The sequence below is a fragment of the Talpa europaea genome (genome assembly GCF_964194135.1).
Source record: "Talpa europaea genome assembly, chromosome: 4".
In the NCBI taxonomy this organism is placed as follows: Eukaryota; Metazoa; Chordata; class Mammalia; order Eulipotyphla; family Talpidae; genus Talpa; species Talpa europaea.
Window position 1 is genome coordinate 115,804,780 of NC_140070.1, and position 19,778 is coordinate 115,824,557.

Here is a 19,778-nt window from a genome sequence, read left to right on the forward strand (position 1 = left end):
GTGACAGCACCAGATTCAGAAATACCTATATGAAGGAATTGAAGGCAGTAAAACTGTACTCACTGTCAAGAATTTGAAATAAAAATATTTATTGAATAACAATGATGAAAAATTTAAAGGTCTTTCCTATGTTTGTCACTGAGAAATATTTAAATCTACATAGAAATAATGTATTACTTACTGTCCTGAAATAAGAGAATGGACTACATATTGTCCCAACAGCTTTAAAAAAAGGGGGGGAAATTGGGGGTACATTTCACAACCATCAATTTTCAAGATTACATCACAGTTGTATTCAAAGCAAATACTTGCTGTTCTTTAAATGGTCCCTGAATTTCCCCAACTTCCCCCAAGTATAACAGCTCATGCTGTTCTCTTATTAGCATGCCCTTTTCTTCCTTCTATCTGGCGCATGGTAAGTGCATGAACAAATGACTATTGAATTGTCTAGTCAATTATTTACCAAGAAAAATAAAATAATTTCTTTTTAAAAACTTTTTCTTCAACTAGATTGCTTTGCTGACAGCAATGGAGACATGCTGAAATGAGTTTCCAAGGACACTGAAGGTACTCAATCTAGAGGGCTCAAATAGGTTTGCTGATATTTGAATGAGTTATATATGACCATACCTGATGACAGAAAGATAAACTAGAAAGTTTCTCAGTTCTATCTTCAGGCTTATGAGAACAAATGTGTACATACTCACACAAACACATACCCTCACCCTCCAACCTCCCAAAGTGAGAAGTCACTCTGCAGGCACTATCTACTAATGCAACTGCTATTCAACCAAAACACAAAAACAAAGAATCAACATATGTATTTAAAAACTATAGCACTGACAGCTAGTATAAAATAATTTCCTTATCCATTTTCCTTTTGGAAACACGTACTCATTGCTTTGAAACAGATATTGAAAGGTTACTTCTCCTATAAACATAATTAAGTGGTGATACATACTTTAGAATGAATATTATGATACACCAAATGACATATTATGGCTGTAGTTAACAGCTGCGGCCAATATGACATAACATTGATAAAAACACTATCATTCCACAAAGATGTTTCTAATTATATACTTGTTAGAGAAATAATAGGCAAGATGTCCTAATGGAAAAGAACATAATTTGTGGATCACAAAGGTAAACCTAAAACTCAAAAAGTCCTCTTTTAATTCAATTATAAAAAAATTATTTCTGTAGTCCCTTATAAATTATCATGGATTAAGTAGATGTGGTATATACTCAGCTATGAAAAAGACAAACCTTTGTCATTTGTGACAACATGGATGGACTGGAGGGGATTATGGTAAGTGAAATAAATCAGAAGGACAAAGACAAATACTGGATGATTTCATTTATGTGTGGAATATAGAGAAACAAAACAAAGGAACTGACAAAACTAAACCAAAACAAACCCTAGAAATATGGCAGAGGAATTGAGGCTAATAGAGGGAGAGGAATAGAAGGGGGGAAGACAAAAGGGAAGAGGGTCTAATAGTCTGTGGTAAAGGACTATGGGTGCTTTGGTGATGGGTGTGGTGTGGGGACATATCTCTCAGGAGGTGTGAACATCTTCCCCTAAATCATATACATATTGTAAACCAGTTACCTCAATCAAAAAAAGACTTTTCCTTTTAATTATTATGAGATTTCAGTATATGACAGCTAGCTCTTGATAGAGGCCAATCCAGAGGTCAACAAATATTCTATGTAAAAGGCCAGAGAGGGGCCTCCCCGGAGGCGCAGCGGGTTGAGTGCAGGGCTGTGGAGCTGTCTGCAGCCTCTGCAGCGCAGGATTGATTCCCGACTGGCCAGGGAGAAACCCACATGGTGTGGCAGACCTCTCCTGTAGCGCCCGCTGCTCCCTCAGCAGTGTCTTCAGTCAGTCTGCCTGTTCTGCTCCCTGCTCTGTCTCTGGTGAATTCCCTCACCCTCCCGCGCCTCTGAACTGTACCCCAGTTCTTGTATAAATAAATAAATCTTAAAAAAAAAAAGGCCAGAGAGGTGACAGTTTAGGCTTTGTGCATTACATGCAGTGTCTATGGCATACTGCTCTTTTGTTTTTATAACCTTTAAAAATGTAAAACTATTTTTATTTTGTACATGCCAAAGGCCAAACATTTTCCATCATATGTAACTGGATTTTTCATCACATCTACCTGTACAAAAAGCCCTAAATTTAAGGGGAATTTGCCTCCTGGGATATCTTTCATGTTCTTTCACATCTTAGTATCCTCATTTTCACTGCCCTAATTAAGCCACCATTATCTTGTCTCTAAATTGCTATAAAAATCTGACATCAGATCTTCTTGCCCCCAACTTTTTTTCAATCAATTTGTCACAAAACTAGAGGGAATGTTTCTAAACTACAAATCATGCTATTCCTCTACTAAAAAGCTTCAATGGTTATCTACAACTCTGGTATAAAGTACAAACTACATACCATGGATAACAAGACTCAGTCTCCACCTACTTCTTTGGATTTCTCTCTTTGCATGTTTCCTTACATACAAGGAGGCAGCTTTGTGGCATTTTATTTTTTCAATTACTTGGACACACATTGTGTGGCCTTTTTTCCAGGTCTTTCTACAATCTGTCCTGTTTAGAATATTTTCCCCTCCCCTTCACCTGCCTAAATTCTATTCATCCTTTATGACTCGGTATGGACTTCATTTCAAAAAAACCTTCCCTAATCCTTCTTTGGATTCCTCACCTATGAGTTGCTTCAGTACATGTAAATCACTGTGCTGCAATTACTTATTATCAATGGCAGGGTCCTGGTCAGCCAAGGGTGCACTCCCTGGTAGAATAGTATGCATGAGGCACTCAAATAAAAGAGAGATTGTACAGCAATCCTACCCTCAACCCCAATACCATAATTCAAAAGATATCAACATATTCCAAATAATTCTCAGTGTTACCACAGCCCTTTTAAAAAAAAAGAAAATTAGGTCAAATTCTTTATTGTTCCCTACTACACTTCTTTTTTTTTTTTTTAAGATTTATTTATTTATTCATACAAGCAGTGGGTACAGTCAGAAGCGCGGGAGGGTGACAGAATTCACCAGAGCCAGAGTGGGGAACAAAACAGGCAGACTGACAAAGTACACTGCTGAGGGGAACAGCGGGCAGCAGGAGAGGTCTGCACACCATGTGGGGCCACAGGAGAGGTCTGTGCACCATGTGGGGCCCTCACCCCACTGCCGGGTATCAAACCAGCTGCAGGCAGCTTTGCAACCCAGCACTCAACCACTGCACCACTGGGGAGGTCCATACTACATTTCTTAATCCCCAGCTATACCACTCTCTGTTTCTTTAATTCTACAAGCTAGACACTAAGTATCTTTATGTTCTCTGCTGGATGGCTAAGGTCTCCTAAGGCAACTCTGACTTCCAATTCTAAGTTTCTTTTCTCATCTTCCTATGCATTTAAAGTTACCACTTATGAAGTCAGATTTTCAAATTAATTCAAAGCATAATATAACTGAAATTTCAGCCTTCTCAGGGGCACTTCTTTTTATTTAACAGTTTATACCATTATTCAACTTATAAAAGTACTGTATGTACAATTAGAGAAATTTGCCCCATCATACAGAACTAATCACTATAAATATTTAGGTATATTTCCTTTCTCTCCTTTTCTCCAAATATTTTGCATATGTAATATTTGTGTTTTATAATGTGCAAGCCTGCTGCTTCACTAAACACTGCAATATAAGTACTATTCATGTTACCAGAAGCTTTTTAAAAAATAACTATAATACTATTTAATTGGGAAGGTATGCCATGTTTTATATTATTATTCCTGTGGGGCATTTTCATAGAGAATCTGGCTTGCTCAAATCTGTCTTTAATTAAATGTGTATAAGGATTTTTTTTAGCAGGAAGCTTTGGGTTCCATAACACCAGCCATTTTCACTATCATTACTAAATGTCCTCACAGTTCTCTTCCATATGTAATATATCAAACTAATATAATCTATGAAATAAAAAAATGTACCACATCCAGCCTTGCTTTCTTTAACTTCCCGATAAGGAGGTATCAGAAAGACAGAGAGGGGGAGGGAAAGAGTGGAAAGAAGAATATAGGGAAGGAAGGAAAGGACACAAAGAATTAGAAAATTTTGAGTGGCACAGCAAAATTAAACATTTGCAGCCCTGACTACTTGCTAAGGCAAAAAAATTGTACTTGCTTAGTAAGGATTAGTCTTTGTCTTTTTATTAAAAAAAATTATCACCCTGGCTTCTTTTAAAACACCTTAAAATAATATTCTCTTACCAGTGCCAATACATTTAGAAATTCTCTTGTGTCAAAATGTAGCAAAGTCCGAACATAAGGATAGATTTCTTCCTCAGGGGAAGCTTCTGCTGAATGCAGGCGAATTAGAAATTCAAAAACCTGCCAGTTGAAAAAGAGTTGATTATTTTCTCACCTTACAATGTATCCTGCTGAAGCAATGATTCCCATTTTCATAAAATAAAGGCAGAATTCAATTAAAACTGCTATTGTGTTATAAATTCTCTCTTAGACTCTCTCTCAGCTATAATTACTGACTTCCTTGATGGTGTGGAGGTGACTGCCTGCCGAAGGAGATAGCTCTTGACTCATGTGCAACCCTCAATTACAATTTATCTTTAGTGCATCTTAACAAGAGGTATAGACAGTAAAAACACTGAAAACAGCACCAACCTGGTTTTTAACCAAGGGGACAAGATCTTCAGGAATGTCACCAATGGGATAGGCACGGCCTGCAAGACAACAGCTACAAGAAAATACAGAGAACAGACATGATCACTTGTAATGAGATAACTTAAAGTAACATGTCACTCAAACCTAAGAGCCTGGGTTTCATTTTTAAACACTTAGCTTTTGATGGTTAGGACAAGTTCAAACCCAGATCAAGATGATATCCAGGGCCTCCCCAGTGGCGCAGCAGTTGAGGGCTGGATTGCGAAGCTGCCAGCAGCTTCTACAGCTCCTGTTCGATCCCCAGCTGCTCCCCGGCCACCGGAGGAGGGTCCCACATGGCGCGCAGACCTCTCCTGCCGCCCGCTGCTCCCCTCAGCAGTGTACTTCGGTCCTTCTGCCTGCTCTGCTCCCCGCTCTGGCTCTGGTGAATTCTCTCACCCTCCTGCGCTTCTGACTATACCCAATGCTTGTATAAATAAATAAATAAATCTTAAAAAAAAAGAAAAGAAAAAAAGAAAAAGAAAAAAAAAAAAAAAAAGATGATATCCAGTGCAGAAACATGGACAACAGGGATGGTTGTGAGGTAACAACTGTGACTGAGTAAGAACTTCCATTCCTTCTCCTTTTTCAAAGAAAAACTCAAGTTGCATCCCAGGGACAAGAACAAATGAGGACACACTATCTAGAAGTCTCAAACCCAGCATCTAGAAAGAACCTAATGGCACCAGTGTATTATAAGTAGTCCCACTTTATCCACAATTTCACTCTCCACAGTTTCACTTAGCTGAGGTCAACTGTGTTCTGAAAATATTACATATGATGTATTGAGAGAGATATATAATATTCATCTAACTTTTATATTGCAATTATTATTCTTTTTTAATTTCTTACTCAGCCTAATTTATAAATTAAACTTTACTATAGATACATATGTAAAGGAAAAAATATAGCATACATAGGGTTCACTACTATCTGTGGTTTCAGGCAACCACAGAAGATCTTATCCCCTCACAGATAATGGGGGAGTACTGCACCACGAGCTACCTAGTAAAAGCCTATTGTTTCTCAGAGACTTTTAAACCAGTGGCACTTAAGATGGTGATTAAAATGGGGAATGAGCTAGGCCAATAAATGTCTGGGAAATGTCTAGTATCGGATGAGCCTTATTGTCTGGGAAATGTCTGGTATAGGATGAGCCTTTGGGGAGAGTTAGAATATGATGAGAAACTAACTGTACAGTTTTACCTCCAAATCAAACCTTCCTTTCAACCAATGACTTGCCTTGTGGGCTGAATTATAAAAATGTCTCCTGAATGTGCCATTTTTGGGGGGAGTGTGGGGGGGTAAATTTAAAACCTCTTTGAACTAGTCATCAATTTTGAATGTTAGAGAAAGCTGGATACCAGCCTACTGTAAAAACTTTAAGGTACAGATGATAAAGTACTGGGTAAATACTGTATATTCTCCTCTACACTAAAGAAATGCCAGAAATATAAAATAGTTCTCAAATGTAACTGATGCGAGACTGGTGCTAAAACTATGTTCTGGCAGGTCCTGCCTGTAGTCTGCTAGCCAGTTACTTATCTAAAAGTTATCTCTGGACACAATTCTGAGGCTGTTTAGACACTTAGAAAAGAACTCTTCTCCAGGAGTGAGCGGATAAAACACTTCAGCTTTACCTCTGTCACTAACTTTTTCATGATTTGGACAAATCTCTTGTCCTTGTATAGAAACCAGATACACCAAATATCCCACAGAGTAGTCAGTAGTAAAATACTTTACATCAGGCTTTTTCAATGTGAGCCCTACTGAAATTCTGGAATAATTTTTTTGTTGTGAAGACTATCCTTGTATTGTAGAATGCTGCCCAGGGTCATCCTTTCCCCCAGCCTCAGTGGTGACAAGAAACAATATCTCTGGACATGGGGAGTGAGGGGGATAGAAGGGGGAAGGCAGGGACAAAATCACCCATAATTGTGAACCATTCTATGCATAAAAGAAAAATGAAAAGTACTACATAAATAAGACATGACAGTATCTCAAGAATATCGGGGGGGGGGGTGGTTATGAAAGTATACACATAGATAAATGAATAATTTCTTACCTAATATATACAAGGAGTTTGTTGCCCATAATAACTTGTTCATCTAAAATAGAAAAGTATCTTCAGCAATTTTCTCTCAAAATATTTCCAGAAATATAATCTTTATGTGGATATGGAAAATAAAACTTGGCATTTAAAGTAAGGTAAGCATATTCTCAAAGATAACAGTACCAAGTGCTTGCAAGTCTATGGAGCAACTAGAGCGCTCATATTTTGCTGATGGGAATGGAAAATGCTACAAACATTTTGAAAAAACATACAGAGTACCTTAGAAAGTAAAACCTATATTGACCACACAGTCTACCCATTCTTAGGTTTTGGTACAAAAGAAATGAACACATATGTCCACAATTATTCATAGCTAGGGGCCACGATGGGGATGAAAAGCAACATGAAGGACACTTGTGGGGACGAAAATGTACTGTACAGATATAATCTTGACTATCAATGTGAATATCTCATTTTGATATGGTGTTTTAGTTTGCAAGGTACTATCATTGGGGAAAATAGGTAAAGGGTATACAGATCTTTGTGTGATTTCTAACCACTGCAAATGAATCTACAGTTTCCTCACAAATAAAAAAGTGTAATTAAAAACAGAACAAAACTTGTTCACAACTGTAGCAGCACTTTTAATAATAGTTCAAAATTGGAAGGACTCAAAAGTCCATCAACTGATAAGTAAATAAACAAATGATAGTATGTTAGACCCATGGAATACCATTCAGCAGTAAATGTTATAGAATATTAATACTTGCAACAACATGAATGAATCTCAAAAACATTAGACTAAGAGAAAGAAAGAAAACACCAAAGATTAAACACTGTATAATTCCATTTACACGAAACTTAGCAACAGAAAATAGATTAGTGATTGCTTGGAGGTGGGACTGTGGGGAAAAGGGGAGAGTATAAAGAGGCAAGAGGAAATTTCTTAGGTGAAGGAGATACATAGTTCCTTCTAGAGGTTGACTATGGGGGTGGGTATAATACGCATTATATATTTGTATTATATACGATTATCAAATTCATCCTGTACACATAAAATTGGTGAATTTTATGATACTTAAATAATATCTTAAAATGTGAAAAAGAGAATAAAATTACAGCTTAGAAAATGTATACCTGTTAGTGTTTTTCCTGCATTCAGAGGAGGAGCAATGACTCTGAAAAGTTTCTGTTATAATAGGAAAAGAATTACCGTTATTTAAAATAAAGAATTTTTTAAAAGATAATTCTTATTAATTCTTATTAATCACCTTTCTCTGAATTATTAGTCATTTGCTTTTGAGATTAATATAAACATTCTTAATGTGACTATGAACTGTTTTGGAAGGATCACTGCTAAACAATCATTGTTGTCATATTCTTCACTGAAAAAAAAGCTATTTAATAAATACTAGTTAGATGAATATCTTTGTGGAAATAATTTCTAATACCCTTAAGTTCCTAAAGGAGCTTTATTCTTTGAAAAATTGCAAGCAAGTGAAGGGACTAACAGCCCACCAGAATAGGAATGAAGATTACTTTTCAACTGAAAACATCTGAACAATCAGCAGCCACAAAAAGGCTATTTAAGCAGAATCTCTGAAAATACAATAAAATTAATGGCAGAATTACATTTGCCTTCTTCAGAGGGAGTCTCCTATTTAGAGGAAAACTGACTGTTAGCACTGGGATATACAAATACCGCTGTCCAGAAGTCTAATAAAACATTTCATAGTTTCCCATAGATGTTCTAACCTGCCCCTACAGCCCCACAGTAACAATTTAGCATTTACACTAGCTATTCAGTTTATTACTGATTACTGAATGTTCTAGTACACCGATGAATCAACCTTATCTTTTGTGCTAATCTATTGTCAGTTAATTTGCAGTACTACCCCCAACCCCCACCACCATTGGGGATCTAAATAGAGGAAAAATTTTTCCTCCCAGCACTTAGCACAAACTACTTCTACCTCAGAAATGATCAAAACTAGAAGTAAGGAAATGTTTCAGATTCTATAGCAGTAATCTCAAATGTGACAATACTGTCTTTCATTCTAGAAAACTGCAAAAGTTGACACACCTCCTTTTAATTTAGATCTCTTTTAGTACTGAAATATGTAAACTTTTAAGCACTGCAAAGTGATTCCCTTATAGGCAGAGAATTACAAAAGAGGAACCACAGGATGCATCTAACCTCCCACTGCTAAAATCTCCAAATGGCTATTTAATAACAAGTATTACACCGCTGCTGAAAACCATTAAACTTGAAAACTACTTTTAACACAAAATAAGGCAACCTCAATAGTCCAATACATTTCCATCTGAAATGTACCATCATAAATGGTATTAATGGATTTGAAGGAATAAAAAATTGACACAAAACTTCAAAAGCAATAATAACAAAATACATCAAATAGAATCTGTTTTCAGAGATTTTTTGATAGAAACCAGAAATTGCATTAATTCTTCCTAATTGTGCTGTAGTCCTGGGACAGAGAACAGTTCTGCGTGCAGGGAATAAAAGATCTCACTGAGAAAGCAGCTCACAGCTCTTTCTCAGGGACATAATAGAACTCAATGAGGAGGCATGTGAGAGGTATTCAAGTGTAAAGAAAACTTATTTGACACACAGACAAATGAGATCAAAACTAGGGGAAAAGAACTATGACACTGATTTTGGAAACTGACCCAAAGAAGAGATGTACAACCAAGACTGAAAGAGTAATGAATTAGATGAATTATCACCCCCAAGCTAGGTATGTTTAAAGAAGCCTGCAATATCATGGAATGGTCACTGATTTAAAACTACTGAACATATCAATAGTTTTGGACCTTGAGAGTTTGTTTGGAGGTTCTAGCAGGGGAGCGCAGCTACTAGTATACCCTTGACCAAAGAAGGGTTCATCTCTATTCTGGGATGGCCATTCTCTGAAATTGAGTGAGCAGGGAAGCTCATGGAGCAGTGAAGGGGGAAGGGGACACCCACCTACTCAGCCAGATCAGCTGAATCGACCCTGGTGATCAATGGCGTGACAGATGTCGCAGCCAGCTCACCCTCACATCCTGGACATATCAGTAGTTTTGGCTGGCCAATATGCAAAAACAGTTAACTGGATGCCTTCAGCAGATGCCCTGCTCTTCTGAGCTAGTTTATCAGTTACTATAATAAAGAAGTGCGCAGCAATGCACTATCTATACCCACTGTCCTGTCCTCAATTTTAAGACAAATAACAAGATGGATTTGGTTCTTTTTGAAAGAAGTTGAAATGCTTTTTTAATATTCTAATGGGAAGGAGAATAACAAACTATAATGAAGGTTACAAATTTTTGACCTGGAGAAGCAACAAACCAGTAATTAACAAAAATGACCTCTCACCATTTTCAGAACCTCCCCAGTAGAAAACATCTACAAATAGCATTACTCAGTAGTACATTGACTATGTACAATTTAGTACATATAATGAATTTCTTTTGGAAAGACTATTATATTAGAAATTCTTAGGAAAAAACTTAAAAATACTATCTTTAATTTTATCTATTGTTCTCTGGGATTTACATGCCTACTTATACAGATTAAAAAATAATAAAGCAATAGCAGAAGGCATGAAATTAAAGCAAGCTAAAGTCCCAAATTAAAATGGATGCAAGTCTAATAAATTTGCAAGAAATTTTAAAGTAATTGGGTGAAAATAAAAACCTTTTCAAATCAAATGAAGAATAGGGGGAAAAACTTTACTAGATAATATTAAATATGAGCCAAGGTTAGGAAGAATCTTACCTCCATTGGACTAATAAATTCATTCATGCCTCTGTTGTAGACATAGATCATAGCATCATATAAACGATTTTCCCAACACATGAGAACTACCTGTAAAGACAAAATGTTGCCTTGCCCATATAAGTCACCAATTAAGCATCACTAATTATTGTCCTTAAAACTTTAATAATGAACAAGACATCAAAATCTCTCCCTTAATTTTCCTTATTCCTTCTCTGAAAAAAAATTGAAATTCATGTATTCAAACACAATGCCAATCTAAGAGTGGCTGTAGAGTCAAAATACTGTTAACTGTACAATAACTACTTTCAAACATCCTCCAATGTCTAATTTTATTTCTTCTTTATTCTTTCCCTTTCCAGATGCATTTTACCTTTAGTCAACAGTTACACAAATATTAACTGACCACCTATACCCAGGCCCTCATGTAGGCACAGGAGAAAGAAAGGTAAGACAAGCCCAGACCTAGTCCACCCTTACAGAACTTCCATCATCTGGATACTCACCAAAAGAAGGGAGAAGCACAAAATGGTGTGTGTGTTATGACTCAGGGAAGATACCCAATTACACATATAATTAATTTACAAATAACAAATTTATAACAAGTGTTATAAAGGAAATTGATTCAGGGATATTTGGAAGGCCATCCCTGAGGGAGCAATATCTAAGTTAGACCCTAAAGCAAGCATGTATGCGAGGAAGCTAGTTGGAAGAAATTGGGGATTCTACAGAGAGAAGCAGTAAGGATAAAAGTGCTGAGGTGGGTAGAATTCGATGTATTTAAGGATGAAGCGAAACTGATTTGAGAAAATATTTAGAAGGAATAGAGATGACCTGAAATATAGAGTATGCTATATTCTGTTCCTAGGAGAGCTATATTAAACTACAAAGTGACAAGAGAAAAACGCTGAAGAATAGCAGAGGTTGGCAAAATAGAATAAGGAATAGTCAGAGAGGTAAAAAGAAAAATGGAAGTGGGGTGACATTTCAGGCAATGGCAACAGGTTCTGGGACCTCTTCTCTCCTCTCACCATCCTCCCTCTCAGTCAGTGCCACAACCATACGGATCTTTACATTCACAGCTGCAGTCCTAACCACCCCCTTAATCCATATATCCAACTTGATGTCCTATCTGAATGTCTGGTAGTTTTTTAAGAACAAAATGGCAAAATAGAACCCCTTATTTTGTCTCCTAAGCTTAGACCTACTCTGATCTTCTAATCTTCTCAAAGGAATCACTGTCCACCCTGTTTCTCAAGCCAAAACTAAGTATCCTCAAATGATTTCCTTCTACACCCTCACACGAATTCATTAGCAAATCATCATGCTCTCCAAAACACCCAAAACAAGCCAAAACTAAGTATCCTCAAATGATTTCCTTCTACACCCTCACACAAATTCATTAGCAAATCATCATGCTCTCCATAACACCCAAAATCAGGTCACCTCTCTCTATCTCAAGCTACCATCTCAGGCCATGACCAGGACCAACTCCCAACTAGATCACTTGTTTCCTCATTCTGGTATAGCAAAAATAAGCCAGGGTGATTTTGCTTAAAACTTTTTAATGATTTTCCAAAATACTTCAAATAAAATGGAAAAAACTTGTACTTTGCCTTGAAAGGCCTACCTTTCCCTTTCAACCAAGCTCCAAATCCATTTGCCTTTTTATCTGTTACTTTAACACCAAGGCACGTATCTTTTACGTGTGGGTACACGTGTTTGCTTTGCGTTAGCTGTTGCTTTTACCTGTAACAATCTTCTCTTCCAAGATTTTCACATTAATAATTTGTTATTCAGAATTCAGACTTCTTCAGGAAAGCTGTCAATCTAAATTACCCTCTCTTTCCCAGTCAAAAAGCCTGTTCGACTTTTAACATGAACTGTTTTTTGATATTTCTGGCTTACTTGTTTATCTGTTTAATGTCAATTTTTTTTCTCCGAAATGTAGGCCTTATGAGAAGATAACTCGTCTGTGAAGTATCCACCCAGAGGATGACAATAAATACTTCTTAAATAAATAAATGCTGTTTAAAAAATAAATAAAATTTGACAACATTGCTTAATGTAGAGGACTTGGAGGTGATTTCTGACTCTAGTGAAAGCAAGGTTGAAGACTCATCAGGATATGAAAAAAACGGAGAAAGCAACCTAGATAATGCTTTCAAGAAATCTGGTTGCGACTGGGCAGAGTGAGATGGAGTAGCAAGCGCTGTATTTGGTCTAATGTGAAACTAAAGAGTTAAATTGTGAAATGTCTTAGGCCAGAATACATACTGCCCCTCAAGAGAAGACAAAAAACTAACTATGCAGACCTCAGATATACTGGAAGTACATTATCAAACAATGGGTGGGTGATCATGCTAAGACATCCTTAATTTGCTTCATATACTATGTTCTGCACTGCAGAATTCAATTTATGAAAATTACCTGGACTTATAAACTAACTTTTTGAAAACAATGGCATCATACTCTTAAAAGTAAAAGTATTCTGGGCCTCCCGGGTGGTGCAGGGTTAAGCGCTGGGTTGCGAAGCTGCCCGTAGCTTCTGCAGCACCGGTTCGATCCCCGGCCACTAGGTGAGGGTTCCACAGGGAGCGCAGACCTCTCCTGCTGCCCGCTGCTCCCCTCAGCAGTGTATTGTCAGTCTGCCTGTTCTGTTTCCCGCTCTGGCTCTGGTGAATTCTCTCACCCTCCAGCGATTCTAACTGTACCCAGTGCTTGTATAAATAAAAAAAAGTAAAAGTATTCTATTTATGCGAAAGTACTCAGTTGAAATTCTCTTGCAGGATAAAAACTGCAGTAGTGAATAAACAAATTGAAGAAGAATCAGTCAAAAAGCAATTATAGGCCAAGTACCAAATGTAACCTCTATGTGAGGAGCTAGCTATGGGGGATGTTAAGGAAACAGAAGACTCCTGACTTGCCAGATTTCATAATCTAACTTTTATCAGTCCTAAGAAATGTGTTGACAAATACCAGTTTATATCTTACCAAAAGTGCTTAATAAATAATTGGGGTTGACAGCAGGCAGAGTTAAGGGAAATACAATTAATAAAGAAATTATGTGTATTCCATAAATTAGTAGATTATAAATAAACTCACCTGTTGAATGTCTAAACTAGTGATATCCATATGTACAATGAGGGCTTCCACATTTTCCATTAGCTTCTTATCTTGGAAATGAACAATCAAGTCTTTCATTACCTGGGGTGTGATTCCCACCAATTTGTCACTTAAAATATATGGTTCAAGGCACTCCAAAAACACTCCTTTGGCCACTGAATTCTCACTTAATTTGTCATACATCTGGCTAAATAAAAGATCCCTATAACAGAAAAGGGAAAAAATACTTTTAGGAACATTGCATTCATTAAATTCAGTTGGCTAAGTATATCTCATCTTTTTCAGATTTTAACTAACTCATAAATCTATTTAAAAAGTAACACTATTCACTTAGAGCTTTATATTATAAAAACCTTTATCTATATGCCATCTTAATTCTCCTAATACTTTTTTTTTTTAACAGAGAGGCAAAGTTGAATAAGTTAAATTATTTGTTGAAAGTCACAGAGCTTACAAGTAGCAGAGTCAGAACTTGAACTTAGTCTTCTGGCTTAAATCCTGAGCTGAATCTGCTGTAGCACACTGCTTCTTAAAGACAGCCCTAATATGGGAACAGGTAGTATAGAGAACTTGAAGAAGTAGGGGAAAAAATCAAAACAAACCCTAAAAATAAAACTGCAGAACTGAGGCCACTAGAGGGAGAGGAGGTAGGTAGAGAGTTACTGGGGCTCAGGTGGCAGGCATGGTGTGGCAACATATATATGGAGAGGTGTAGCATATACAGTGGTGTAAAACAATGTTATCTCGGTAAAATAGATAAGTTTGAAAAAATCAAGGGCTTCCCCTGGTGGCACAGCGGTTGAGCGCTGGGCTGTGGAGCTGCCTGCAGCCTCTGCAGTGCAGGTTCAATCCCCGGCCGCCAGCGAGGGTCCCACATAGTGCGCAGACCTCTCCTGCTGCGCCCGCTGCGCCCCTCAGCAGTGTATTTCGTCACTGTTCTGTTCTGTTCCCCGCTCTGGCTCTGGTGAGCTCTCTCACCCTCCCATGCTTCTGACTGTGCCCAGTGCTAGTATAAATAAATAAATCCTTAAAAAAAAAAATCAAAAAGGACTATTCATAATGTATTCTTTCCTCTTTCCTGGTACCTAAATATTCCCAACTGAAATGCAGAGTCAATTTGCTCCTTTATTTAGCTCTTACCCCCTTATTCCCAAAGGGTTTAAGCATTGGTTACTGATGGAAGAAGGAGAAGAAAATGTTCATTATTTTAAAAAATATGTCTGGAAACAATTTTGTTGGGAACAAAAATTTTAAATTAATCTAAATGCCACCACACTCAATACTTCTATTTCATTCTTCTTCTGTAAACAGTCAACAAATAATTTTAGAGTTAGTTACTTATCCCAGATATAATTCTGAATTGTTTTCACATGACATATAATGAATATTATTTTAAGTGGCCACCTACTTTTTAAAAATTATTACCACTTTGTCTACTGTGAAACATCAGAATTTACTTACTATGCTGGTAGTACTGCATATATCACTTATTTCCAGTATTTTTCTAGTATAAGTGAAGTTATAGTAAACATCCACATATAGAGTATTTCCCATTTTGAAGGTTTAATTCCTTAGTCATCCCATTTTTAGAATTTTATCGTAAGTCAAAAGATGAAGCAATCTGTAGCACTAAGTTATCTTCAAAAAGCATCACAGTATCAATTTATACTGCCACCACTAATGAGTAATCATACCAGTTTCATTAGACAATTATGCAGCTTTTCCAGATGATTTAACAAGTATAAATTAAATAACATCATTATTCTTAATTCCTTGATAACTGAAAAAAATCAAATGTTTTCCTTGTTTCCATTTATATATTTGCTTGTATCATTCACTGATTCATTCATTCCCTTTTTTTTTTAATACAAAAACACTGTGCTAATTCTATTTACTTGTTAGGATTATTATCTATTGCTTACTAAAAGATTATCCTCTTTACATGTGTATCATGTCAATTGTGGAAAGAGCTAGATGGTCTTATGACAAGTTTCACAAGAAGGTCAAGGAAGATTTTGAAAGAAGTATAATGGGAGAAGGGTCTTGCTTCCTCTGAAGTCCTGGAAAGGGACAGATGATAAACGGGACTGGCTACAACTGGCACCAGAACCACATGCCACTTTTTAATCAACAGTATTTGCAATATCCTGGAGGGAAAATCTATATCCATTTATTTTTTTCTTATATCCACAAATGTAACTTTTTGCATCATTTTCCCCTTTGCTTCATATTTATCAGCATTTTCCTTGTTAGCTTCATTTCAATCAATAGTCCATCACATTTTTGTGATTACCAATTACTAGTCAAGCAAAAGAAACTGAGATTAATGAAGCTTTACCGTAAGAAAGACAAAGAGTAACAAACACTAATGAATTTAAAGAAAATATCATATTTGCTAGCCCTTGTGCTCTGTAGTGTGTTGTTAAAAAACATGCTAGGGAAGATAATTATATGTTTTAGTTCAGCACAAAAAGCTCTAGGAAGGAGAATTAAAGAGCTAAAAATTCAGTAAACAGAGCATAAGAGTTGACAAACAAGGCACTCCTGTGACAAACAGAAGCATGCAATGCTGGTCAGATTAAAGGTAAAACTGTATACTTTTCTTAACCAGTCAGAGGCTATAATAAAGAAGCAAGAAAAACAAAATTCAGTAACTCATACTTGCATCTCTACCTGAAAATAAAAATAAAACAAAATCCTAAGATATGTTCACATTATACTAGAAGAGTATTTATTAGCACACCAGGGAAGAAGGGAGAAAAAAAAATTTTTTTAGCTCTTGTGTTTCTTTCTACATTTAGTCATTATACACTTCCAGGTAGCTGACTTTCTTTCCTGGAAGGGAAAACTTCAAAATTGCTACTTAGACTCCAGATAGAAAGAATAACAGAAAATCTATTTTGAGTAATAGAGGGCCATCAGAAGCCTTCTTTTGATAGAATTTTATTTTATGTTAATACTCATATTAAAGATATTATCTGGAGTTTATCATTCATAACTTTAAATTGATAGACAAAATTACTAAATTCACTTTGTGCATTATAAATTTTGTAATTTCAAAAATGTAAAGAACTCAACTTTGATTATGAGATAATTACAAATTCAGAGACTGAAAGGAGCTGAGGCATAAAAATCCTAACACTCACCAGCCTATTGTAAATATATGGCCAGAACCAACTAAATACATCCCCACTAAATATAAATAGAATTTGATAAACTCAAAGCTGGTTTTAGTTGATCTCTTTATTTGTAAAGGCAAAAGCTCAAAGAAACTTTAAGAAATTATGTTCAAAAGGCTCTCTTTTCTGATAAAAGTATTACAATTTGTAAAGTTTTCCTTTAAAAAGACATGGATTAATTGGGATGATGGTTGTATAACTCTGTGAATATTGAATTTTAATTTTATGATATATATTTCAATACAGCTGTTATAAATAAAAAAGACATGGCATCCCCCCCACTTTGAAATTAAAATATTTCATATGCAGTTATCAAGAAAACAGTATTCAATACATTCAGTTCCTCAGTTATGCTTGAAAATGAAGATCTGTTTCTCAAATAATAAATCTGATGTTGGGCAACAAGACTGAACAAATACTCTGGCTATCAGAAGACCACTTCCGGTTCACTTTGATTTTAACAGAAATATTATGTACTGAATATATTTAGTAACTATACTATATTAAATATATATTCTATATATTCTGCATGATTCTAGTCATTTGAACGATGGCTGCTCTTTAGATAATTTGCTTACAGTGATAAGCTCAAAGTGGTGAGAATCCTCTATACTGCATTTGTTTTGTTTCATAACAACCTTACTAAGATACAATTCAAACATAATCATAAAGCACGTATTTTTAAAAATATTCAAAATATGATTATGGCTCAAGTATCAAAACTTATTTTCAAAATAAACTGAAATCATGACTATTGCTATATGGGCAAAACAACAAATGATTACCTGTCCAACAAAAAGTCTTGCAAGATTTTGTATCTTTTGTCTAACACTGAAAACAACACACATCACCTAATTGACAATAAAATTTCTTCCAGTTGAGGAAGAAAGATACTGGAACGAAGCTACATATATCTTTACAATCTCTTGACTTCAATTTAGCCTAGGAAATTGACCATATTTTATATTTTTATGGCAACTTCAAGAAAAGATTATAAAAACTACCACTTAACAGTGATTACACTGAACTGTTTACATAAACATGGACTTTTATAGCTAATACATTTTTAGTCATGCATATTTGGAATGGAACAAGACTGAAAGTTGTCCTAGAAACAAAGAATCAAAGTTAATTGAATTAGTCTATTTGACAACTTTCTCCTGAGCAGAGGCCCATATATAGGATCTTAATATTCTAATGAAAAGGGAAAGTCAATCTGGTGAGAAGTAAGCAAGCACAAGAGCACAAAATCTGGTAAATAAGAGGGAACATTTGATCCAATGCCTAGTTTCATAGTCCACACTTTCTTATACAACTGGAAATGTTGCCTGTCTCTTTTGCCCTTACAGGTTAAGTACAAAGTATAAAAAGTAGGGAAAGCAGAAAGGAAAGAGAGTGAGAACACACTTGCTTCCAAAGCAGAAGCAGGATCTAGCACAATCTGGTCTTTAGCCTTTGGAAATGGAATTGAGAGAGAAGGAAGCCACACCATATGCACAAAGTCCAGGAAGAATGTCCACGCCCTTGATTTAGAGAGTACATGTATCACTGCATCTAGGAGAGCAGGAGGTTGGGTAGAGGCAGATGAGTGCTGCAAAAAGAACCAGGATGAGTCTGGAAAAAGACCCTGGAGATCTCACTCCCCCTTGACATTCAGGAATACTATATGACTGATATTTCTTTCCGTGCTCTCCAATAATACTGTATTTGTTTCTGACAAACCCTAGAAGAAAATATGCTGAGTGGGAAAAAATTAAAACAAGTAAAGAAGTTGCTAAAAATGGAGAAATAATAAACATCCTAATTTGGTGAAAATCTAGACCAGCTCTTACCTTCTGTGTCACATGCTATGATTTAGTGAGTAAATTAGTGCCTTCTCAGTTGGTCAATACATTAAATAAAGTTCGAAATACTTCATTTTCAAATCACATAAAAAAAGAAAAGCTTATATCCAACATTTTTGGGAATAGCACAAAATATTTCTGCAAGAAAGGATACTTTTCTATTTCCCTATAATACTTCATCTTAAGGGGATAGCAGGGTTATTTCAACTTTAGGTCACTGTAAAATATTCAAGCATTCAAGAAAATGATCACCTGTTATTCTGCAAACCAGGAGACAGAATTATTTCATCAATTCAGCCTTCAGGTATTGACAAATTTTGTGCCAGGTACCATGCCAGGTAGGAAAAATCCATTTTATAAAGATAAACCTTCTTATTCTGCACAAAATTTAGTCCTTTAGGTAGTTTACCTCATTTGTAACTATTTCACTTTGAAGATTTGTGCTGACTTCAGTAGTTACTAGTGGTAGGAACAACTCTACAACTCAATTTTTTACTTGAAAATGAATATAGAATTTCTGCCTCTCTTATACTGCAATTATAAAGGATAAATGAAATAATATGTGAAACTGACCCATAAACTATTGACTCTGTTTTAAAAAATACAAGATGAATAACAGGGAGGTGATTATGAAATGTGGGAAAAGAGAAAATGAAGAAAATCTACAGTAGGTTAGTCTATATCAATAAGTTTTCCAGGAAATAGCAATTAGCTATACAGTTCACTGTGCACAAGCTACATGGAACTAGCATTCAGAATACACAATGGTATTTCTGGCACTAACACTCAAGGGAAATTTCTCCCTTAGGCCCTGATAAAAAAGACAATGTGTAACATTAAGCTATGTTTTTAACAACATCCAAACCATGAATACAACATAGTTCACTAAATAATTAAATATAGCATTATGGCTAAAACAATGGAATGAATTTGAGCCCCAAGCAAGCAGAAGGTGTAGCTTTTCCTGACTTAATCTAAGATCTGACACAGCAAATAGCTACCCTCTTGATAACCTTCACTTACAACTTTCAAAGTATGATCAAATCTTTTATGATTCAGG

The 19,778-nt window shown here is 35.9% G+C and overlaps 1 protein-coding gene across 3 annotated transcripts in view; it reads right to left on the minus strand.

Moving 5' to 3' along the window:
• VPS8 (VPS8 subunit of CORVET complex) overlaps nt 1-19,778 on the minus strand; it is a gene marked incomplete at its 3' end in the record, with an annotated part of 188,721 nt that overhangs the window by 102,242 nt on the left and 66,701 nt on the right. For all 3 annotated transcript variants that reach the window (XM_084231488.1, XM_084231489.1, XM_084231487.1), the window contains 6 exons: nt 13,675-13,897; nt 10,570-10,659; nt 7,926-7,977; nt 6,801-6,843; nt 4,697-4,769; nt 4,286-4,405 (listed from right to left, as the gene is read on the minus strand). In XM_084231488.1, coding sequence (XP_084087614.1) covers nt 4,286-4,405; nt 4,697-4,769; nt 6,801-6,843; nt 7,926-7,977; nt 10,570-10,659; nt 13,675-13,897 — 601 coding nt within the window. The remainder of the gene's footprint in view (nt 1-4,285; nt 4,406-4,696; nt 4,770-6,800; nt 6,844-7,925; nt 7,978-10,569; nt 10,660-13,674; nt 13,898-19,778) is intronic.